This window comes from Aethalodelphis obliquidens, unplaced genomic scaffold, assembly GCF_003676395.1.
Source record: "Aethalodelphis obliquidens isolate GAN/ISIS:26980383/991018 unplaced genomic scaffold, ASM367639v1 scaffold9, whole genome shotgun sequence".
Taxonomy (NCBI): Eukaryota; Metazoa; Chordata; class Mammalia; order Artiodactyla; family Delphinidae; genus Aethalodelphis; species Aethalodelphis obliquidens.
The window spans coordinates 28,049,261-28,074,574 of NW_020837953.1; the positions used below are offsets into that span (position 1 = coordinate 28,049,261).

A 25,314-nucleotide genomic window follows, 5' to 3' on the forward strand; every position below is an offset into this window, starting at 1 on the left:
CACCTGAGGAGGGAGCCCGGAGGGCAGCTGCAGATGGTCAGAGCCGAGCGGGGTGGGGGCACCTCAGCGAAGGGGCTGAGGGTCATCTGGGGACACAGGGCTGCCTGATTCTGCCCACAAAGGCATCTACGCATCAGGGCTGTCAGAACTGCCCAGGTGGGCTACCTTGGACTTACCTGTGGAGAGGCTGTAACAGGGTCAACCCCACAGGCAGAGGCCAGTGTCAAAGGTCAGCCAGACATCTTGGGCTTTGCTGGGGCCAGTCGGGGGAGTAGGGTATTTCCAGGGCCTGGGACCCCAGAGCTCAGCCACCAGCTCCCCTTGCCAAGTTCAGATGCTGGTGAGAGCCCCTCACTGCCCAGCCCCTTTCCACCTCCCTCCAGACACGTGAGTTCGGGTCCCGTGGCGCAGCAGATGGGAGGGGAGAGGGAAGCCACTGAAGGCGGAGCTCATGGTGGACATGTAGGCGCCCATGGAGGGGAAGACCAGCCAGTCGCCCACGTCCAGCTCGGGCAGCTGCACCTCCTTCAAGAAGAGCTTGTCAAAGGCATTGCACGTGGGGCTGTAGAGGGTGCAAGAGAAGAGGGGCAGCTTGGGGCGGAGGTCCTGCAGGGACATGGTGGCGGGGGGGTGGGGATCAGAGAAGGAAGACACCCCCCCTTCACTCCCCAGCCTGCAGGGCATGCCCCCAGGGCACCAGAGGGAAGGTACCAGCAAAGACTCTGTCATTCACTCCCTCTGACCAATTCCTGAGTGGTCCCTATGTGCCAGGCACTGTTCTTGGCCCTGCCCTCATGGAGCTTCTGCTCTAGAGACACACTCCTGCCCTGCCAGTTCACAAGTGCAGACACAGATGGGACCTCAGTTTTCCCATTTATAAAGTGGGAAGATTTTATTTAATGATCACTCAAAATACCGGGACTCAAACCTGGCTGCACTGCAAACGCCTGAGGATCACGTCAGGGTCCCAACCCATGAGAAGTTCCGATATCAATGGTCTGTGGCATGGTCTGGGCATAGGGGTATTTTAAAGTTTCCCAGATGATTCTAATGTGAAGCAAAGTTTGAGAATCTCTACTTCCTAAGTCTCCTGCATCTCCAAGATTCAAGGACTCTGGAACCACAAACATAGCGACACAGAGAAATGCACAGGGAAACACAAACAGCTGCACACACACCCCTCCACAGACCCATGGACCTGGACACCCACCTTCCTGCACAGGTGTGAATCGACAGGCCCACACAGAGAAAGGCACACACACAGAAGTGCACCTGCCAATACACATAGACACACGTACACATCCTCGTACATGCACGAGGTGTGACAATCTGTCAAGCCACCGATCATCTGAGATCTCTCACCTCTCCCCCTGGCAGCAGGAAGTCCTGCCCAAAGAGGGCTGGACTAGGGGGTCTCAGAGTCTGGGAGGTTCCAGAGCCACAAAAAGTTCTCCTTACCTTCACCACAATGGGCATCCTGGGTTCAGGCTCCCTGGAAAAATGCAGAATGTGCCGTAGTGGCCGTTGTTGAGATAGAACAGCGGCTTCCAGTAGCCTCCTGAGAGCAGACAGATGGCAGGACCGAGCTGTGCTCAGCCAGGTCTCACCGCTGACCCTCAACACCTGAGCCCAGCACCCTTGGGGGAGGCCTGACCCTCTGACCAGCGCTGGATAACGCCTGTTCCCTGCTCCAGGAGCCTTCTCTGAACCCATGCACGGTTGGGGCCTGTCCTCTGCTCTCCCACTGCCCCTCTGCTCCCCGCATCAGGGTGTTGCCCCTTTTCCTCCTCTCCTCATAAGAATAATCTAACTAACATACCATGAGATATAGCCCAGGCATTGTTCCAAGCTCTCTACATGTGTTAAGCTATTTAACCTGTAACTACACCCTGAGTAGGTGCAATGAGCCCTGGTTTACAGTTGAGAAAACTGAGTCTCGTCAGAAGTCACACAGGAGACTGTGGCAGGTCTGAGATTTGTCCCCAGGTCGCAGGTCTCAGGTACTCTGCCCTCACCTTAGACCAGGTTCCCTGAGCCCCTGCTGCATGAGTCAAAACTGGGGGCAGGGCTTCCCTGGTGGCGCAGTGGTTGAGAGTCCGCCTGCCGATGCAGGGGACACGGGTTCGTGCCCCGGTCTGGGAAGATCCCACATGCCGCGGAGCGGCTGGGCCCGTGAGCCATGGCCGCTGAGCCTGCGCGTCTGGAGTCTGTGCTCCGCGACGGGAGAGGCCACAACAGTGAGAGGCCCCCGTTTCGCAAAAGAAAACAAAACAAAACAAAACAAAAAAAACTGGGGGCAAACGGCCTCTTCGCGACCTAATTCCATCATGGTTGCTCCTCAGTGATGTGCTAATTTGTCAGTTTCCTTCCTTAAAGGGGTGCCTGTGTAAGCTACATGTTCTGATGCTTTGGCATCTGGGGCCTTGCTGACCTTGGAGAGGCTGCTCCTCCCCGGGCTGGTTAATTCCTAGAGATAGCAAACGACTGCCTTACAAGAGCGCCTTTCCTGTGCAAGCCAACCAATTCAGCGTCCATACTGCAAACTGCCTCCTAGATGGAGCTCCCAGAACTTGAGGCACTACCTCTGGCTAGTGGCCCCAGGGCAGTCCTTACCCCCACAACCCGCTGAAATTGCTCAAACTAGCCAGTCCCACACCTGCCAATCCAGCTCACCCTGCCTCACCCACTCCTATCCTTGAAAACTACAGTAGAGGCTCTGGCCTGGCTTTCCCCTTTGTCCTTCTGCCCACTGAACCACTCCGGTCCTTCCCCTTGTGGCCCTGTGTGGCCTGCCATGCCTCTGGTTTCTCCAGATGAAACTTGTGAGTAATAACCTCTCCTTCATGACAGTTATTTCCATGTCTTACATAACCTGATTAGAACAAAAACAGTGCCCAACTCTGACAAGCACAGGGTACAGCACAATTGTCACCTCCCTCCATCTAAACACTCTGCCTCTACTGATGTTACCGAAGTAAGCGTGTGGCAGCTTTCTCTCCAGCTCCATCATACTCCTGATGCATGCTGAGCTGGTAGTCACCTATGACCCCCAGATCCTTTGGACAGGACCTACTACCAAGCCGGTTTCTTCACAACCACTCTTCATCTGTTCTTAGAACACTGCTTTCTTGAATCTAAACTCAGGATTTTGTGCTGATCTCTTTTAACATTTGGAGCATTTCATAACATTTGGGCATTTATATGCCCAGATCTTTCTGAATATTGTTTTTTCTGCCCCCTCCCCGGTGTACTTCCCACCATCCCCTCCCTGCTTTCTTAGCTGCCGTCACCGATCCCATCTCCTGTAGCCACAGCCCCAGTTGTCCCTAAACTAGTTGGTCACGAGAGGTAGTCAAGACATCCCTAAGGTCAAGAGCCCAACTCTGCTTGGCACGTAGTACAAATCCAAGTGCACCAGTGTTTGAATCAGACAGACCCAGGTCCAGCTGCACCACTAGCTAGCTGTGCTGCCTCAGACAAGTTACTTCCTCTCTCTGAGCCTCACTATCTCTACCTGTAAAATGGGAATGCCCCTAAATTGTTTCACAGGGTTGTGGAGCAGAAATGAGAGAAAATATGTTTTTCACACATAACAGATACTTAATAATTGGCATCTCTTGTTATTGTGGAAATAAAAATAACAGGCCCCTAGGGCCTTCCCTGGCGGATCAGTGGTTAAGACTCCGCGCTTCCACTGCAGGGGGCACGGGTTCAATCCCTGATCCGGTAACTAAGATCCCGTATGCCGTATGGGTCGGCCAAAACACACACACACACACACAAATTACCCCTTACCATAATAAAGATATAAATTTTAAAAATAATAATTATAAGCCCCTAATACTTAGACTTTTGTTAAATGATGGCTTGAAATCAAATGCTTCCTATCACAATAATCTTTAATGAGACATTTTGTGAAGAAATGGCAACCGGCTGACACAAGTGCCTCAGGGATTACAAAGCCGTGGGCCGATCATTTGTCAAAAAGGATAAGGGAGGAGACTAAAGCAGGTTATAAATATTTACATGTCCATTATCATACAGCCACAGAGAATAAAAGCACTAAGCCAGCGGGAGACATCTATTCTCCATCTCATCATGAAATGGAGTTTCTGGTTAGCTCACTGTGAGAAAAGCTAACCCACCCCACTCCTGCTGCAAAAATAACAATCAAAAAACTCCCCTGTGGTGGTTAACCTCAGTTGTCAAAGGTTTACCATTACCCTGTAGACGCCACCCTTAACCTTCAGGCCATGACAGCAACGAGAGTGCCTTCTTGTATTTGTCGTAAGAATTTGTATTTACTCACTATATTTTTGGTATAAGAATTTGCACCTGTTAGAAAATGCCTGCTGGATGAATTTAAGGTGCACACCAGCACGATGGTGTCTGTGAACCTCATGGGCTGTGTTTTGTAACTTTACCCCCATAAACACAATATAAATCCATTGGCTACTTAGGAATAATGAAGACCCTTTGTCTTGGTTCTCACCTCCCAGTCTATTTCAGAACAACAAAATAGTGATACTAACAGGTTCATTCCTGGACCCAGTTTGAAGCTTGTTTCCTGCTAATTAGCTGCCCAGGGCTGGAGCCCAGACTCCTTGCCCATCCTCTCCCCTGAGGGCCGGGGAACGCCTGGATAGTGCCCTGCCCATCCACCGGGCTCCAGCACAGCCTTCCTGGCAATCACGTTGACAGCGATCATGCAGACAGGTGCTGCGTAGAAGCGGCCGGGCTCTGCGATGACCTCGACGCCTCTCCCCTAGGGAAAGTCCTGGGCCAGGGCGGTGTTGATCACTCCCACCATCTGCAGGGGTAGACCCAGAGCCTAATGTGGCCGGTCCCTCTGTGGGAGCTTTCCCTGCGTCATCTCCCTTCATTCCCATGACAGCTGTGTGGACGCTGTGTGCCATTTTACTAGGGAGGAAACAGGTAGAAACTGTGGCCCAGAGTGGGGAAGTAACTTGTCCAAGGGCACATAGCACATAGCACCCTGAGATGTCTGAATCTGGAACCATTTAAATTAATACAGTCAGTGAAGATGAAATGTTCCCTGGGTCTCAGGGATAGCAAACTTCTACCTGACTGTAGCTTAACCGGGGATAGCAACTAACATGTCTAAAGAAAGACACGGAGCCAGATATGCACGTGCTCATATATGCACACAGGCTGTGTAAGTATAGTCAGACGAATCCCAGCTATATACGCGCATACGACTCACAGTTCCACGAGCTCCCCAAACACACACACTCTGTCCCCTAAACCCAGACTGGGACACCTGGCTCCCTCTCATACTCCCCTCTCACCTCCTCAAACTTAGAGTCAGAGCCCTCCTCTCCAGGGAAGCCCCCTCCGATGTCCAGGAGACTCATGTCATGCCTGACCCCGCAGCCCATCTCAAACACGCGCCAGCGGTTGGTGATGGCCTGCGTGAAGCTGTGGGGTGTCTGGCATCTTGAGCCCTCGTGGAAGCTGAACCCATGTCGAGTGACATGTAGAGAAACACGTGTGAAAAAGCAAGGGTCAGTAGGAAGACAGACAGGGTCAGAAACACTGACACATGGTCATCCTTGAGTTGGGGCGCTCACGTTTGGGTGGCGGTCACCTCTCTTAGCAGGCCCCTCCCAGTGCCTCATTGCAGGGGCTCCCTTTCTCTTCCATCTTGGAAGGAATGTGCTCAGAACCCCGAATCCCCATGCTGGAGGGCAGGACGGGCTGAGGAACCAATCAGGGCTGGGTAGGGTGAGGCCAGTGCAAAAGTCCAGGGGGTGCCACAACACTAAGGAATCCAGATAAAGAACATTTAACGCGATCGTTGTAAAGAGCAACATTGATTCAGAAACATCACTAATGAATAAAACATTAAAAATGTAAATAGGGACTTCCCTGGCGGTCCAGTGGGTAAGACTCGGTGCTCCCAAAGCAGGGGGCCCGGGTTTGATCCCTGGTCGGGGAACTAGATCCTGCATGCATACTGCAACTAAGAAGCCCACATGCTGCAGCTAAAGATCTGCGTGCTGCAACGAAGATCCCGCATGCCACAACGAAGACCCGGTGCAGCCAAAATAAATACGTACATACACACATACATAAATATTAAATGAATAAATAAATAATGTAAATAAAGACAAGATTGGTAATAGTAATTGAACCCTGAAGCAAAAGGAAAAATCAGAAATGCCAGTCCTGCCTTCAGTTAAAATTTTGATATTTTCCTCATTATGAATTTTTTTTGCATTATTTTTTATTTTTTCAAATATTAAAATGTTATTTATCTAGAGTACTAAGTGTTTTAACGTCCCCTTAAATTTTGCACCCAGGGCCTGTGCCTCCTTTGCCCCCCCCAATCCCAGATAAGATCCAGGTTCTTCGCTGAGCACAGATGGCTGCATCACGAGGTCCAGAGGGGCCTCAGCTGACAGGAGGGTGTCCAATAAGCTGGAGATCGACAGTGGAAGCCAGCACTCCTGCCTCCCAGGCAGGGAAAGCCAGTGCGCTCACCTGGTTCCAACCACCGCCAACCCCAGGTCTCTGGTGGACTTCAGCATATGTTCACACACCTCCAGGCTGGCCCCAAACTCGGCGCTCAGGGCAAGATGCTCTCACTGTCCTGGGTCCACAGCCGGAGGACCAGCCTGGGAGAGGGGTGCAAAGGATGCCAGGGGTTCTTAGGCACATGAGCCCCGATGCCCCCGACCCAACCTCCCTCCAGCTTCCCACCCATCCCCGCCTAGTTCCTCTGGACTGTCCAGCCATGGAGTCCCAAGGAGTGAACACACTCACTACTTACAGACTTCTGCCCAGGCAAGAAAAAGCAGGAAAAGGATAAAATTATAAATACACCTTCCATAGGTCTCCACGTTACAGGATCAGAGATGTTAAATAACTTTCCCAAGATCACACAGCATGTGACAAATGAAACTGAAATGTGAGCCCTGGTCTCCCCAACTCCGTGCCTTTTCCATGATGTCGCCTAATGCCAGACCGCCTAATGCTAGGCTCTGCCTAGTGTCTATGCAGACACAGGCAACGTTTATTTAGCACCAATGTGCACCAGGGAAGGCATCGGGCCACTGACCCAAATTCTTGTACTTTGCGGCTTGGGTCTGTGCCAGTCACCGTATGGGACCACCTTCATCTGGTTCCTGCAGCCCAACTCCATCTGTTGGGGTCCCAGGCTTGAGGTCCCTTGCTCTACCTGTCTCCACCTGTTTGCACCGCCCCTCCTCCACTGGTCTCACCTGGCCCCAGGGTGGTGCTGGGCCACCTTGATTAGCTCCCCCTCACTGTTGAAGGTCAGGAACCGCACCCCATGGCGGGCAGCGTACTCGATGTGTGAGACAGGCTTGCAGGGGTTGGCATAGATGATACGAGAGGGGGCCACGCCCAGGCCCAGCTCCTGCTCCAGCTCCACCTGGCATGGGTAACAGCCAGAGCAGGGGGCTGCCTCACTGCCCTTTACTCTTTGGGGACAGGAAGCCTGGGCATGAGTAAAAGGGGTTGCCCTTGACTGAACCCCTACCATGCAGTGCGCTGAGCACAAATTGTGCTCTTTAAGCTTCTAGACTCTTCTAAGGAAAGTAGAGTTGGCGCCATTTTCAAGAGGAAGGAACTGAGGCTCAGGTGAAATGGCTGTGCCAGGACAGGAACGGGTTCTGTGGCTTCAAGCTTGTGCTTCCACTCATTGGCTCAGGCTGTCTGCCTTAGTCACGCGGACCAGTGGGATGTTGACCACACCCATAGTTCATTCATTTATTCCTTCCCAAACAATTGAGGATTATGTTCAAGGTGCTGCCGTCCCCACTCCAGGACTCCTGGCAACTGGCCCTTTTTTCCCAGGAAGTGTCAGGCCCGTGAATGAGACAATTGGCCTTGGGCCCAGGCTCACCTGGCTGGCACAGTCGAAGCCGGTGCCCAGGGTGGCCAGGTCACGCAGCACCCAGGGGCTGCTGTTGCACTTCACCACATAGAAGGGTGAGACCCGAGGGAGGGCCTGGCGGAAGACCTGATGGCGGCGGGCCAGCATGCCCCAGGTCAATCACCATGAAGGGGTCTTGGCGATCCTGCCAGCACAGGGAAAGAGGAAGAGAAGGCTGGGTAGTGGGTTATCTCATCTAATCCTCAGAACAACTCTGTGCAGTAAGTACTATTGCTGTTGCCATTTCAGAGATCGGGAAACAAAGGCTCAGACAGAGGAAGTCGCTGGCTCAAGGTCACAGAGCAAGTACACGGCAAAGATAGGATTTGACGCCAGGCCTTCTAACTCTTAAAATAGGGGGACAAGAGGGCAACAATCTTTGTAGATCAGAGCTCCAACCCTCAACCAGACAGCTTGGCACTGGGTAAAACTCCAAGTGGTGGGGTGGGGAGAGAGCTAGAAGGGGACAGAAATATTCCATCACCCCCAGCAGAACAGAGCCTTGGCATAAGACCTAGGAGACTGACATAAGACAGTAAAACAGAAAGTATTATTTCTTGCCCACCAAGTAGAGACTGAGACACCCTCTTCCCTCCCTACTCGCCCCCTTCCCTCCCTCCTCTTTCCTCCCCTCCCCCTCCCTCCCTACCAAATCGGAGAGCTCCCTGATCTTCAGGACCTGCCAGGCAGTTTCCCCAGCCTCCAGATTGATGAGATCCTTTGGCCACATGCTTCCAGGGCTTTCTTCACTCTCCTTTGGGTTCCCGACGGGGGTGCTCATCCCCGACACTCCAACTAAGTCCTTAGCCAGGCGCAGTTCCAACATCCTGGAAAGGGCTTGCACTGAGGATGGGGCCTCTTCCCTCCTCCCAGCTCCCTGAGGGCCCCAGAGCCAGAGTTCCTAGGCCATAATTTCTCAGCCCTCCCCTTCAGCCACAAGAGCTCCACAGAGCCCTCGTGAATTTTCCCATCTGTAAAATGGGCCACTGACCCGGTCCAGCCTGCTTCAGAGACCTGGTGGGGGACCAAGCCAGATACATAGGCTGTGCACACAGAAGAGAGGGTTGGCATCCTCTTCTGGGCTCCTCCACACACGTGTTCCCATTCACGGATGAGAAAACTGAGGCCAGAAAAGATAAGTGCAGAATCCAGGATCTTCAGATTTTAGGGCTCAGAGTCAGGGCCCAGGAGATGATCTAGGTCCAAGGTTCCCATTCTACGCACAGGGATGAGAGGCCCAGATACACGAAGGGACTTGACCGAGGTCACCAAATGGTCAGTGGCAGAGCTGGGCCTGGCACCTGGGCTCCCTAGAGCAGCCACTGGACCTGCTGCTGGCCACACTTCCCTGAGACCGAAGTGAGGGTGGCCTGCAGCCAGAGGCCCTCTGCTTCCGCAGCTGGGACTGCACCCATGCCCCCCACGCCACAAGCAGACTCACCTGCTGCCTATTGTGACCTGCTTCCCCAGCCACAACCCAGGCGGCCAGGATCTGTGGCGACTGGGCTTCGGGTAAATCCCATAGGAAGAGCAGAACTCAGCCCAGATCTCAGGGGCCAGGGCAAATACCACCCCAGGCTGTCCTTCCAAACCTCGGCCAGCCCTGCCTGCTCAGCCCAGACCTCCCAGGCCCCGAGAACGAACCCTCCTTTGTCACCCACACGACAGGATCACAGGTGAAGTCAGACTCCAATTATACGTGAACATCAGAGACAATCATAGTAGAGGGACCCTGGGAACCGGCGTCCACCCTTCCCACTTCACAGATGGAAACACCGAGGGGCCCAGCGGTCTCCGGAAGACTCAGCAAACCTGGAGGGGGTAGAATCAGGACCTCAGACTCTAATCACGGGCCCGTTCCACTGCCTCAGAGCAAGAGCTGGTCTCTCCTGGTGCTGTCCCTCCACGGCACATTTAAATACCTCGTTGGAAGTTTTTCCAAACGGAAAAGTGAGCCTATCTGCATCACTCAGTGTCCAGTCTCGTCCCTCCTCCCTGGGCCTGCCCTCCCTCTCCACGTGGGCTGCTGAGGTCTCTGTGACCCCTTGTCCCTCCCAGGCTGAAGCCATCACCTTGGGGCCGCCCACCCTCTAGGATGTCAGCCGTCACTTCCTGCAGGCTCACACCCGCCTCTGTGCTGTGACCAGAGCCTCCTTGCTGTTCCAGGAAGGCAGCTCAGCAAGGAGCCGGCTCCTGCCCTGACTCTTCTTTTCTGCCAGCCCTGCCTGGCCTTCTGCTCACTTGCGGCCTCCAACCCTTTTCCCTCCCACCAGGGGTCAATGCCCCCTGCCTCCCATCCGCCTTAGGCTCTGGGAGCTTAAACATCTAGGAAGGGGCAACAGGTAGAGCCTGGACTGGAGGGAGGAACTTGCTGCAGGACCAGGACAAATCCCTTATCTTCTAGAGCCTCATGAATCCCGTCTGTGATTCCAAACAAGAGAGTAAAGTCCAGGCTTTTACAGAGACCCCCACCTACTCTCACCCCAGACTGATCCCGCTGGAACTGACTTCTAGCTCTGCTTCTTAGATGCTGTAAGTTCTTGGGCAGATGACCTCACCTCTGGGGGCCTCAAGATGGGGATAAACCAGCAGGTGGTCGTGAGGATTAAATGAGATGAAAAGAGTTTAGCCAGGTGCCAGCATATACCAGTAATCATAATAGCAACAAGAATGGCCAATGTTACTAAGCCCTAAATAAGTGTCAGGCATTACGCTGAGTACTTTATGTGGGTCAGTCATGGAGTCTTCACAGCAGCTTATGAGGCAAATTCCACCCAGAGCCAGCTACACATTTGTGGGACCCTGGACAAAGCGAATCTGTGTCGGATGGGTGACCCCCATGGGGTTGCAACCTCAGCACCGGGACGAGCTCAGTACCTGGATTAATGGTGGACAAGACGCTCCTGGTGCATTGCCTACCCAACGTGCGGGGTGTCGCCAGCCTGGGGTGAGGACAGCTGCCACCTTGCCCTGCACTGAGACCTGTGAGGCCATGTGCCTGACCCCAACTTCTTGGCTCTAGGCAAATCCATATGGATAGAGCTGTCCCCGACCAGATCCCCGCGAAGCAGTGGAGCCCAGCCGGAAACTGTTCCCCCCCAAGCCATGGTAACTCTCCTACCCCTGCTCTGCCCACAGTGACAGGTACATGGGTGAAGCTCAGACTCCTGCTAATGTGTGACCATCAGAGCCCCGTCAGAACCAGAAGGGACCTAGGCTCCTTCTCCACCTCCTCTCCCATCCTGTACATGGGAAATCCTAGAGGCCAGAAGGAGAAAAGGGCCAAAACTCCCCTGGCGAGCTGGTGGTGGACTTGGTCTTCAGGCCGCCTCCGCACGCTGCAGATCCTGGGTGGGGTCTGATTCCGGGTCCACTGCCCTGGAGGATGTATTGGCCTCTGCTTATGTGCAGATTCTTGCCTTTCTCTGTGGGTTTAAATATTTCTTTGAAAATCTTTCTAAATGGGAAAGTCAATCACACCCCATCAGGCCATGGGGCTGGGCCACATGCCCCTCCTCCCACGCCCTTCCCACCCACCACCTGGGCCCCTCGTCTCCTTGTCTCTCTACCTTCCCATGCAGGCTGCCAGGGCTCACTCTGTCACCTGCTTGTCTCTCCCAACTGCCTCCACCAACCCAGGCAGCCCCTCCTCCTTCAGGCTGGACCCACCTGTGTGGTCCCTGGGCCTCTCTTGAGTGCTGCTCAGCCTAGACCTGGGTGGCGGAGGTACTGAGCGTCTCAGGGATACAGAACCTGGGCCCTCAGTCCTACCCCTGCAGCAGCTTGAGGAGGAAGGCCCTGTGTCCCTTGAACTCAAGAAGACAGTTGGGGACACACGTTAGCTTGGAGGGAGATTAGTTAGGGTCTAAGCAGGAAAATAAAGCCACTTCAGCTATTCACAACAGAGACAATTTAATGCAGAGGATTGTTTCCACAGGTGATGCAGCAGCTGAGGGCCAAACAGGGAACAGTGAAGCAACCTGGATCCTGGCAGGAAGTTATTCCCATGCCTGGACTGGAGGGGCAAAGGGAAAAGTGATGTTCCCCAAACCGGAGTCAGAGGTCACTTCGAGGAAGTTGGAACCACGGAGACACAGCCACTGCCTAGGAAGCTACCTGGGACAGAGAGGTGGAGGAGACACAGCCTGGTTTCTCCTGTGGCCTCCCAGCCTCATGACAGTGCCCCCCAGTGGCTGACCCCTGCTGGAAGCCAGTCCCCCTGGGAGATGGGACAGAGTCAGGGAGGGACAGAGAATGGATGGGGAGGGGGGCAAGCAGACCCAGGATGATCACAGGTGGTTGGAGGCTCCTTACAGGTAGAGACATTTACCTGAGCCCTCGAGGGTGAGAAGGTGCCAGCCAGGCCAATACTGGGCAGAGCATTCCAGGTGTCTGTAACTGCTGGTGCAAAGGCTCAGAGGTGGGAACAAGCTTGGGCCCCAGGAGTAGAAAGGAATGTAGCGGTGGAAGAAAGGAGGTGGGAATTTGCTGGGCTTCAAAGTCGATGTATAATACAAGCCAAGTATTAGCCTGATATTACAGATGTGAAAATGGGGAGGAGGGTGCAAAATGTGGCATCCAGCATACAAAGAACCCTTCCAATAAGATGATCTCAAATCCGGACCTGATCTCGAGCGAGCTAGACACTTGCAGATGGAGAGCCTTTCAGTTCTGAACCAGCTCCCCCTTTCCCCCTAAATGCACAATCCCGAGGGATGCTCCTTGTCCATTTCCCAGCCTCGCCAGCTATATACACCACCCTGGTGATGTCTGCGCTCTCTCTCCAGAGCTGCAGTGCTTGCTTTCTTGGTTTGTGTGTTCCCTTTGCTGGGAACGCTCTTCCATCACATGTTCAAATCATGCTTTCTTTTGCTTACGGGAATCATTTGTTCAGGGTTAAATTCAAGAGTGGGTCAGCTCAGTTGCTGAGGCACCAAAACACCCAGGAAATGAAGGGAGAGAAGAAAAGCCAGAGAAGAAAACTGAATGTCACCAAAACTCAGCAAGAGATTGGAAGTCAAACTTTGGTAGGTCACACGGGGTGAGGGGACACTCACCCTGGCTTCAGGAGCGGGTGGGTGTGGTAAACTGCAGGGCTTTTGCTTTGCAAGAAAGGCTGCAAGTTTGGGCAGAGCTGAATTGCTTAAGACAGAAGGGAGAGGTGGGGTCACCAGCAGGGCCTCCTGTTACCAGCAAGCCCATACTTCTACCCTCTCTCTGTACAACTTCCTCTGAATGAATGTTAAACAGATATTCAAGGAACATTTATTTAATGCTGGAACCATGGGGTATCCACATGTAAAAGAATGAAGTGGACTGCTACTTCATACCATATATAAACATTAACTCAAAGTGGATGAAAGACCCAAATATAAGAGCTAAAACTATAAAACTCTTAGAAGACAAGATAGGAGTATATTCATGATGTTGGATTAGGCAATGGTTTCTTAGATATGGGGAGAGACTGTTAATGTATACGGGATTTCTTTCTGGGGTGACAAAAACATATAAACATTAGATTGTGGCAATGGTTGCACAACACCGTGAAGATACAAAAAAAAATAGAGAATTGTACACTTTAAATGGGTGAAATGTGTGGTATGTGAATATCTCAAAATATATTTTAAAAAAGAATATTCATACCGTGTTCTTGGATTGGAAGAATCAATACTGTGAAAATGACTATACTACCCAAAGCAATCTACAGATTCAATGTAATCCCTATCAAACTACCAATGGCATTCTTCACAGAATTAGAACAAAAATGTTTACAATTTGTATGGAAACACAAAAGACCCTGAATAGCCAAAGCAATCTTGAGAAAGAAAAATGGAGCTGGAGAAATCAGGCTCCCTGACTTCAAACTATACTACAAAGCTACAGTAATCAAGACAGTATGGTACTGGCACAAAAACAGAAATATAGATCAATGGTACAGGATAGAAAGCCCAGAGATAAACCCATGCACATATGGTCACCTTATCTTTGACAAAGGAGGCAAGAACATACAATGGAGAAAAGATAGCCTCTTCAATAAGTGATGCTGGGAAAACTGGACAGCTACACGTAAAAGAATGAAATTAGAATACTCCCTAACAACATACACAAAGATAAACTCCAAATGGATTAAAGACCTAAATGTAAGACCAGACACTATAACTCTTAGAGGAAAACACAGCAAAAACACTCTTTGACATAAACCACAGCAAGATCATTTTTGACCCACCTCCTAGAGTAATGGAAACAAAAACAAAAATAAACAAATGGGACCTAATGAAACTTCAAAGCTTTTGCACAGCAAAGGAAACCATAAACAAGATGAAAAGACAACCCTCAGAATAGGAGAAAATATTTGCAAATGAAACAATGGACAAAAGATTAATCTCCAAAATATATAAACAGCTCATGGAGCTCAATATCAAAAAAACAAACAATTCAATTAAAAAATTGGCAGAAGACCTAAATAGACATTTCACCAAAGAAGATATACAGATGGCCAAGAGGCACATGAAAAGATGCTCAACATCACTAATTATTAGAGAAATGCAAATCAAAACTACAATGAGGTATCACCTCACACTGGTCAGAATGGCCATTATTAAAACATCTAGAAACAATAAATGCTGGAAAGGGTGTGGTGAAAAAGGAACCCTCCTGCACTGTTGGTGGGAATGTAAATTGATACAACCACTATGGAGAACATAATGGAGGTTCCTTAAAAAACTAAAAATAGACCTACCATATGACCCAGCAATCCCACTACTGGGCTTATACCCTGAGAAAACCATAATTCAAAAAGAGACATGTTGGGCTTCCCTGGTGGCGCAATGGTTGAGAGTCCGCCTGCCAATGCAGGGGACACAGGTTCGTGCTCCGGCCCGGTGAGCCATGGCCGCTGAGCCTGTGCATCTGGAGCCTGTGCTCTGCAATGGGAGAGGCCACAACAGTGAGAGGCCTGCGTACCGCAAAAAAAAAAAAAGAGACATGTACCACAATGTTCATTGCAGCACTATTTACAATAGCCAGGACATGGAACCAACCTAAATGTCCATCACAGATGAATGGATAAAGAAATGCGGCACATATATACAATGGAATATTACTCAGCCATAAAAAGAAACAAAATTGAGTTATTTGTAATGAGGTAGATGGCCCTAGAGTCTGTCCTACAGAGTGAAGTAAGTCAGAAAGAGAAAAACAAATACTGTATACTAACACACATATGGAATCTAAAACAAAATGGTACTGATGAACCTAGTGGCAGGGCAGGAATAAAGACGTAGACATAGAGAATGGACTTGAGGACACGGGGTGGGGAGGGAGAAGCTGGGATGAAGTGAGAGTAACATCGACATATATACACTACCGAATGTAGAATAGTTAGGTAGTGGGAAGCAGCAGCATAGAACAGGGGTATCAGCTCAGAGCTTTGTGATGACCTAGAGGGGTGGAATAGGGAGGGTGGGATGGAGGATCAAGAGGGAGGGGAGATGGGGGTATATGTATGCATATGGCTGATTCACTTTGTTGTACAACAGAAACTAATACAGTATTGTGAAGCAATTATACTCCAATAAAGACCTATTTTAAAAAAAGTAAGAAAAATCAGATATTAGCACCATTAAAAAGAAAAAAGAATATTCACTTAAAGAGACACCACAGGGCTTCCCTGGTGGCGCAGTGGTTGAGAGTCCGCCTGCCGATGCAGGGGACACGGGTTCGTGCCCCGGTCCGGGAGGATCCCACATGTCGTGGAGCGGCTGGGCCCGTGAGCCATGGCCGCTGAGCCTGCACGTCCGGAGCCTGTGCTCCGCAACAGGAGAGGCCACAACAGTGAGAGGCCCGCGTACCGCAAAAAAAAATAAAATAAAATAAAGAGACACCACAATATTACTAACCTACAAAGTGGCTCTCAGTCCAGCCCTGGGTAAAACAGACAGAACATAGATCTTGCAAACCTGCCAGTCTGAGTTTGAATCAAATCTAGAAACCTAGAAAGCGATTTATCTACTCTAAGCGTCAGGATTCTCACCCATGGAAAGGGTATGATAAGAAGCACCTACAAGGTAGATTCTTAAATGCACACACTCTTAGACTGTCAGAATCTCTGAACCAAACATCTTAGACCTGAAAAGATATGTGGTCGAACCTCCCTGTCTCTTGGTATATAAATCCTCTTTTCAACTTCCTAAATAGGTCATCATCCCACTAGGTTGCTTGCGTACCCCCCAGGGACAGGGAGCTCATCCCACTTCCTGAGGCAGCCAGCCTTATTCTTGAACAGCTCTGATTGATGACGAGGTCTTTCTTTAAACTCTGTCTCTTCCTGGTTGACTCTTTTTTATTTTATTTTAGTTTAGTTTTTATTTTTGGCTGTGTTGGGTCTTCGTTGCTGCACGCAAGCTTTCTCTAGTTGCAGTGAGCGGGGGCTACTCTTCATTGTGGTGTGCGGGCTCCTCATTGCAGTGGCTTCTCTTGTGGAGCACGGGCTCTAGGCGCGCGGGCTTCAGTAGTTGCAGCACACAGGCTCAGTAGTTGTGGTTTGCAGGCTCTAGAGCACAGACTCAGTAGTTGTGGTGCACAGGCTTAGTTGCTCTGTGGCATGTGGGATCTTCCCGGACCAGGGCTCGAACCGGTGTCCCCTGCATTGGCAGGCGGATTCTTAACCACTGCGCCACCAGGGAAGCCCCTGGTTGACTCTTATAGGTCCTGCCTCCTCCCTTGCAGGCCCCCACAGAACCCCTTCAGTGACCTGAAATTTGTATCAATATGTCCCTGAGTCTGTCCTTTTCTGGGTCAAAAACTCCTTCTCTGATTTCCATCTAGTATAACTCCGTGGTTTTCCCAGTGCAGAAGCAAAGTTCCAGAGAGATTCACCACAGGTAACACAGAGGCTGAGAGATCACATGGTGAGTTGGGGGACCAGCCCGTCTACCCAGAGCTCCTATGACAGACAGCAGAATGTCAGCACTAGGTCTTCCCCGGGGGCTTTGACTAAGTTCCATATGTTGGCTCCTAGCTGGGGATGAGTGCAGGATTGATCAGAGAGACATCATGACTGACACAGCACCCAGCACCAAGGACCCCTCTCCAAGCTGAACCTCCACCTCACTCAGCCTGCCTGGTCGGGCTTGTGTCCTGAGTCTCTTTGAAGCATGACTGGAATGACTCACCAACATCCAACGATTATGCCAGTCCCGGCAAGAGCAGAAAGATGGGTAAACAGGCTCCCTTTTCGCAAGTTATCCCCAGTTTTGTTATCCCCACCAGAGACCAGAGAGGAGGACTTAGTATTCCCATTGTATTTAGACTAAAAGATGAAGAGATTTGCTCAGGGTCATACAGCTGGTAAGACAGAGCAGGAATTTGAACCCAGCTCTGTTGACCTCAGAGCCTCTGTTCCCGGGAATGAAAAGGCAGCATAACTCAGTGATTAAACACATCGAATTTAATGTGCCCAATGGAGATGATGATGATGGGGGAGGTGAAGATAATATAATTATTTATCGAGTGCTTACTACCACACACCCTTCCAGGTATCAACTCATTCAATACTCACAAAATCTTACGGATGTAGTTACAGTTATTATCCCCATTTTATAGGTGATGAAACCAAGGCAGGGAGAGGCAGGATAATAATAAAATCTACTTAATAGGACCATGGAGAGTAAATGAGATAATGCATGGAAAGCCCATAGTTTAGTGCCTTCATGACACTGGTTAAGTACTTAAACTGTAGTTAACGATAATGATAATAATGTTGGCAAGATAAGGGCCTTAGAGATCATCTAAACCAGAGACCTTAAACCTTTTGTCTTAAAAATTAAATATGGACCCTATAGGGGATATTTGTCGTGTCTTATGGATGCCCAGCATCTCTGAACACCGCTCCTGGAAGTCCCATCTCTCCAATGTGGAAGCAAGAAACCAACTTTGCCAAGTTCGCTTGCAGCGAGGATGTGTGAAAACATGAACCTGGGCTCTATCAGGTTGATCTGAAGGCAATGAGGACTGACTAGTATTACAAAAGTGACTGTAGCCACCGCCACGGTGTGTGATGGTGAAGTGGTGGTTAATTAAATTGTTGCCTGTTGTCAGTTGGAATGAAGTTCCCATTGAAAGTAAGGCTTTAAGGACCAAATGTCTAGCGCCATAAAATGGCACAAAAGGCAGAAGGAATACCAGTATTTGGGGTGGAGTAACTTCTGCCTGTCCTAGAGAATTTAGGGAAATAATATGGCAAGCTCAGAGGCATAATTTATTGGCACAAGACATGGCCAGAGAATCAGGAACTTTCTATGACTAAACTGTAAAGAATCTCTCATCTCTTGCTGCTGAAGAGACGAATGAGCCAATAACGGAAATAAAAGTTTGAGAATGCAAGTTGCCATATCGCAACATCAGTTAATTTATAGCCTTACCTCACGGGCGCGCATGCACGCACACACACGCGCATCTACTAAAGTTAAACATACACCCATCCTATGACTCAGCAATTCCATTTCTGAGTATACACTCAAAAGAAATAAGAAATACTCAACAGAAATATGTCCACCAAAAGACGTGTACAAAATCATATCAAGTTATAATATCGCCAAACTGGCTACAATCTAAAAGTCAATCAATCATAGAACTGACAAATAAATTCATATATATCTCATGGAATACTACACAGCAATGAAAAAGAACAAACTAATGCTAATTGTAAAACCATGAGTAAATCTCACAGACATCTGTAGAGCAAAACAAAAAGGCAGACCCAAAATAACAATACATACATACTTCATGATTTTACTTATATGAAGTTCAAAAACAAGTAAAATTAATCTACTCTGACAGTAGTCAGAAGAGTCATTACCTCTGGGTAGGAGGCTACTGGCAGGAAGAGAGTGTGAGAGAGCCTTCTGGGTTCCTGGAAATGTCCTATATCTTATATCTTGTTCTACCAGTGGTAATACAGAATATACTTACAGATCCTCCCCTACTAACAATGGGGTTATGTCCCAATAAACCCATTACAAGTTGAAAATATCTTAAGTTGAAAATGCATCCAATACACTCAGGTACTGAACATCATAGCTTAGCCCATCCTACCTTAAACATGCTCAGAACACTGACATTAGCCTACAGTTGGGCAAAACCATCTAGCACAAAGCCTATTTTATAATAAAGTGTTGAATACCTCATGTAATGTATTGAGAACTGCGCTGAAAGTGAAAAACAGAATGGTTGTGTGGGTACAGAATGGTTGTAAATGTATCAGCTGTTTATCCTGGTGACCTCGTGGGAGGGAGCTGCGGTCAGTTGCTGCCACGCTCAGCAGCACAAGGGAGTATGGAACCAAATATGCTAGTCCAGGAAAAGATCAAAATTCAAAATCGGAAATATGGTTTCTACTGAATGTGTACCACTTTCACACCACCATAAAGTCAAAAAATTGTAAGTCGAATCCTCACAAGCTGGGGATCATTGGCATATATATTCACCTTTTTATATATGCATATACACATACATATATATTCATGTATATATTGTGTATATACATTCATTCAGCTGTACACTTAAGATTCACATTTTCGTAGCTATATCAGGCCTCTGGTGACTATGAAAGTTGAAGGATTGACTTAGAAACCATGCATCCTAAGAATTGTAATAAAGACGTACGTGGAGCTTTCGATGTCTCAAAGTGCTTCAAACCCACAGAATACGTCAAGCCTCCCTTGTCAGCACAGTTAACCCTTTTCCTGGCACTGATGAGGCTGTTTCTGACTCTCTAAAGGTCCCTGTTATGACCTTGCGGGAGGGTTGTAAGTGACAGTAATCTCTTCATGCACCCCCCACACCCCTCATTGCTTCAAATTCTTTAACAGCACACCCCAAGGGCACCCCAGTAATGTCAAACCCTAGAGGGGAACACTGCCATACCAAAATAATCTAAAGGTTTAATCAATTTACATTAACAAAAACCTGTAGAATCTGTGTGGGAATGGACGCTGAGGGTGTTAGACACAGAAGGGAGGAACATAACTTTAGATCAGATCAGTTTATCCATATGGTTCACTTACCTGCAGTCACCATCCAGGTGCTCGCTCAAACCTCCGGGAGTGGTTGATTAGCTAAACCTGAACTCCATGGTGGCCTGCAGTAAGTGAGGTTGAATGCCATAAATTCCCTGGTTTCATACAGAGGAAGGAATCCAGAGATTTAAGGAGCGCATCCAAGCAGCTCATACACCATTTAACTACGTTTCCTGTGGAGGTTCCGGAGAACATGACTTCTCCAAGGACTGAGAAATGCATTGAGAGTCACATCAGCAAAAAGAGTAGTAGTTTCTTTGAAAATCACTCTCTAAGCCAGAGATAAAGGACGGAAATTCTGCCATTGAAATGGACTTTCTTATTTCAAAGGGAAAGATGAGATGAGGTCCTGGAGGATAGTACAGGCCAAGTAACAGCACTTGGCCGCAGAGGCAACATGGTTACCATCGTGGACAGCAGGGCCCCAGTGGGATCAGAATGGTTAGGTCTGCAGGGATCTTTGGTGTGGTCAGTTGACCGTGGGCTCTGCAGGACAAAAGTAGGTGTTCAGACTACTGAGATCCCATTTGATCTGTTTAACCCAAAAAGAAACTCTGGGTATACCCAATACTTTTAGAAATAATAGGCAAAAAAAGGATAAACAATATTTTGTATAGTCAGGATAAAGTAAGTGTTGGTAACTGATTTAAATAAAATTGTGATAAAATATATTGGGAAGACGGAAGAGAAGTGAGGAGATATAGAAGAGCCTCATAAAAAATAAGGATAGATAGTTAACTCATTAAATCATGAAATAGCATCATAAGCTCGTTATCTGGAAACACTGAGGTCAATAGCAGAAGAAATGCCTGACAGTGTTCAAAGTGAGGGCCTCTGGGGGCAAAACCAGTAAGAGGGGAGGTGTGCTCGGGAGTTTGTGCCAGGCATCATTTAGAGTTGAAATTTTTGAAAAGTTAAAGTTTTGAAAAAAAAAAGAAATGTCTTGAAGAGCTACATTCTCCTCACAAACCATCTGCAGACAGGGCTCATGTCACCCAAGGTAGCTCTTCCCTAGGCCAAACACCCCCAGTTCCCATTGGTCTGGCCTCTTCCTTCCTCCCTGGGAGGTTATGTAACCTGCTCAAGGTCACAAAGAGAGTAGGTGTCACAGTCCAGAGTGACATTTGGGGCTCCTCTGACAGACAGCAGAATAGGAACCTCTGAGGGCAGGGCCTTGAGTTCCCTGGTGCCGTGACTCAGTTCCCCGGGTGACTCTGCAGGTAGGCTGGACAGAGAGTCATCCCTGAGGAATCATCCCACACTGACTCCTGCCTGAGGATGCCCCATGGGAGCAGAGACTGCCCGCCCAGCCCCACCTGAAGTAGGACTTCTGATCTGGCTTTTCTGGGGCATGTTCCTACATATGTCAATAAGCAGCAAATAGGTACAAGAAATCTCCTGCATACGAACCTTCCAGTTTCGAACTTTCAAAGATTCGCACGTGCATTCACATGTCCAATCACGTAAGTTAGTTCATGTGTCTGGTGTACATTGTCACGTGCGTGCATCCCCTACAAGTGGTTGTGTTTTTGGGTACTTTACTGTACAGTACTGTTGCTGTGCAACTCAAGGAGCTTACTAATGAAGACCTGATGGAATTGGAGGCCCAGAGAAAGGATGAAGAGAAACAAGAGGAAGAAGAAGTAACTGAAGAACCGAAGAGATTCACAATGCAGGAAATGGCAAGGGGATTTTCTTTATTTCAGGAGGCACTGTTAGTTTTTGAGGCACAGCGCCTGAACGTAAGACGGTACACGAAGGTTGCAGCAACCGTTCAGAATGCAATCCAGTGCTACCGTGTCATCTATGACAAGAAAAATAAGTTACTACCCAGACATCACTGGATCGTTTTTCAACAGGGTAAATAGAATTGAATCCAGCTAGGAGCCAGAACCTGTGCCATCAGCGTCAGGCATGAGTGAAATTGCAGCTCGCCCTCCATCTCCTATAGCTGACGATCCTTCAGCTCTACCATCTCCCACCTCCTCTCCCTCCTCCAGTCAGTAACTCTTCTTGCCTGTTCACTCGATGCCAGCCCCTGTATGCCAGCTGTTGTACTGTACCACTGTATTTTTCAAGGTACTGTACTGTAAGATTAAAAATGTTTATTTTTTAAAATTAATTTATTTATTTACTTATTTTTGGCTGTGTTGGGTCTTTGTTGCTAAGCGTGGGCTTTCTCTAGTTGCAGTGAGTGGGGGCTACTCTTCGTTGCGGTGTTTGGACTTCTCATTGCAGTGGCTTCTCTTGTTGTGGAGCACGGGTTCTAGGTGCGCGGCATCAGTAGTTGTGGCGCACGGGCTCAGTAGTTGTGGCACGTGGGCTTAGTTGCTCTGCAGCATGTGGGATCTTCCTGGACCAGGGATTGATCCTGTGTCCCCTGCATTGACAGGCGGATTCTTAACCACTGCGCCACCAGGGAAGTCCCAAAATGTTTTTGTTATTTTTGTGGTTTTTTTGCGGTACGTGGGCCTCTCACTGTTGTGGCCTCTCCCGTTGCGGAGCACAGGCTCCGGACGCGCAGGCTCAGCGGCCATGGCTCACAGGCCTAGCTGCTCCGCGGCATGTGGGATCTTCCAGGACCGGGGCACGAACCCGTGTCCCCTGCATCGGCAGGCGGACTCTCAACCACTGCGCCACCAGGGAAGCCCCAAAATGTTTAATTTTTGTGTTTGTTTTTTATGTATTATTTGTGTGAGAAGTATTATAAACCTATTACAGTACAGTACTCTATAGCCAATCGTGTTAGTTGGGTAGTTAGACTAACTTTGTTTGACTTACAAACAAATTGGACTTACAAATGCACTCTCAGAACGTAACTCGTTCATAAGTAGGGGACTTACTGTACTTTCATGAATACAGCCAATGTGGCAGAGGGGAGATTAATGCCCCATTTCGTAGACGAAGAAATTGAGTTTAAGGGAATAAATGACTTATTCAAGACACACCATGGATACAATGCACATTTGGAGCCAGGCCCGATGCTACTGCCTCTGTGCCCTTACCTTTCTGGGGTGTGTTCCTGCATACTGCGATATCAGCAAACACGAGATATTCCAACTCTGAGCCAGGCCCTGGGGTGCAGGTTCAGGTGGAGAGGAACGAAGGGGACTGGGTCAAGGAGACTCAAGTCTATGTGCTGAGTCAAGGATGTACACACTCCCTGGGCGGCGGAGGGCAGGGTATTCATCTCTACTTTATAGATGAGGAAACTGAAGGTCAACAATTCAGATGAGTTGTCCATGGTCCCACAGCTACCGTGGAGAGCGGTAGTAGTGAAGGTCATGGACCCTACGGCCAGACCCCTAAGGTTTGAGCCGGCTCTGGGGCTGCTCTGGGTAAGTACTTGACCTTCCTGTGCCTCTGTTCCTTCTCTGTCAGATGTGGATACTAACAGATGTCACTTCTCAGGGTCGCTGAGCCAATGCACATAGAGGACCAAGGGCAGGGCCTGGCTGTGCTGCCTTCTCCCTGTCACTCACTCCCTGTTTGGGAAGGTCAACGGATGCCTCTGAAATGAGTGTTCAGAGACAGCGTGAGCTGCCTCAGAGATCAGGAAGCAGGAGGGATCCCTGGCTCACACTCTGGAAAGAACAGAGCAGATGCCTGACCCCTGCATGCTCTGCCTGTACACAGCAAAATGAAATCAGCTCTGTGAGCACAGAGGAGACAGGATGTAAAGCCCAGACCACTCTGTCTTGAAACAGTTTGGACTGAAACCGGCTGAAACAGTTTGTGGAGACACCTTCCACACGAGGGCCACTTAGCTTGACAGGACTCAGGTCACAGGCAGGCGGGGCCTAGGGTCAGGAAGGAGGAAGTCTGGCTGCTGCCAGCACTTTTATGACACAGCCATGAATCCAGGCCATGGAGAGACACAGTGGTTCTATTAATTCACTGGGCAAAATTATGAGGCAGGTCCTTGCTCAGAGACAGCGATGGCCGGCCTGCTGTGACAGCTGCGAATGGCACTGGTTTGTCTGATTCCAGAACTTACATTATTGGGAGGCAGAAGGCAGAGAGTGGGTGTGGCCTGGACTTCAGTGTTGGACCTTGGGCTTGAGTCCCCCCACCTCTTTCAGTTGTGTGATCTTGGACCTCCAAACTCTTGCTCACGCAGCTGTGAAACAGAGATGCAGGGGACATGGGTTCGTGTCCCGGTGCGGGAGGATCCCACATGCCGCGGAGCGGCTGGGCCCGTGAGCCGTGGCCGCTGAGCCTGTGCGTCCGGAGCCTGTGCTTCACATCGGGAGAGGCCACAACAGCGAGAGGCCCGCGTACCGCCAAAAAAAATAAAAAACCCTTGCAGAGAGTCTTTGAAGACTATGGTATCTCTTTTCCTTTTTCTTCCACAATAAAAATAGCTCTTTATTTTTTGGCTTATGTAAATAGTACCTGCTTATGGTGATCAACTTACATAATACAGAAAGTTAAAGAAAAGCAAGTAAAAACCACTTGAAAGTCCATTTCCCCAGTGAAAACCCTTAATGTTTTCAGACCAGCCTCACATGCATCTGTTTATGACTCTAACAAACCCGTATACTTAACATCCCATCGCTGGGACAGTAACCGTGTGTACTCTGTATCATGAACATCTTTTTAAAATCAGCCTTTTCGTTCCCCTTCCCCCTCCCTCTCTCCTCTTTTCATTCCTTCCTTCCTCTCCCACCCCCCCAGGTAATTTACTTTAACCAACTGGTATGTAGCCTTTCACAGTATTTTTAGGCTCATATAATCATATATATATACAGTTTTGGCCTTTTGTCTAATAAAAATAAAAATTATATTAAAAATATACATTTATCTGTGTCTTACTATTCTCACAAAATGTCATGAAAATCCTTCCAAATCAATAGATCTAGCTCTAACTCATTGCTTTTTTTTTTTTTTTTTTTTGGCGGTACGTGGGCCTCTCACTCTTGTGGCCTCTCCCATTGCGGAGCACAGGCTCTGGACGCGCAGGCTCAGCGGCCATGGCTCACAGGCCCAGCCACTCCGTGGCATGTGGGATCTTCCTGGACCAGGGGACGAACCCGTGTCCCCTACATCGGCAGGTGGACTCTCAACCACTGCGCCACCAGCGAAGCCCTAACTCATTGTTTTTAATGGCTGCATTCTATTCCATGGTAAGGAGGTACTACAATTTATTTAGCTATTAACTCTTCCTCCCTAGATGAACATGAATTTTGTTTCCAGTTTTGTTATCAGGAACAATGCTGCCAACAAAAATGTTTTGTACATAAACCCTTCCATGCTTGCATTCTCATTTCTGTGATACAGATTCTAGGAGTGGTATCGCTAGGCCAAAAAGTGTCT

General features: G+C 49.1%; 1 protein-coding gene across 1 annotated transcript; it reads right to left on the reverse strand.

Annotated features, from left to right (window-relative positions):
- Positions 1-252: 252 nt before the first annotated feature.
- Positions 253-8,678, reverse strand: LOC113622407 (antizyme inhibitor 2-like). Its single transcript, XM_027110705.1, is given in 11 exon segments — positions 253-606; positions 1,459-1,496; positions 1,499-1,558; positions 4,663-4,810; positions 5,310-5,475; positions 6,505-6,592; positions 6,595-6,638; positions 7,245-7,417; positions 7,892-8,032; positions 8,034-8,066; positions 8,571-8,678. Coding segments are annotated over 11 exon segments (1,227 nt in total). The 5' UTR covers positions 8,652-8,678; the 3' UTR covers positions 253-351.
- Between the last annotated feature and the right edge of the window lie 16,636 nt (positions 8,679-25,314).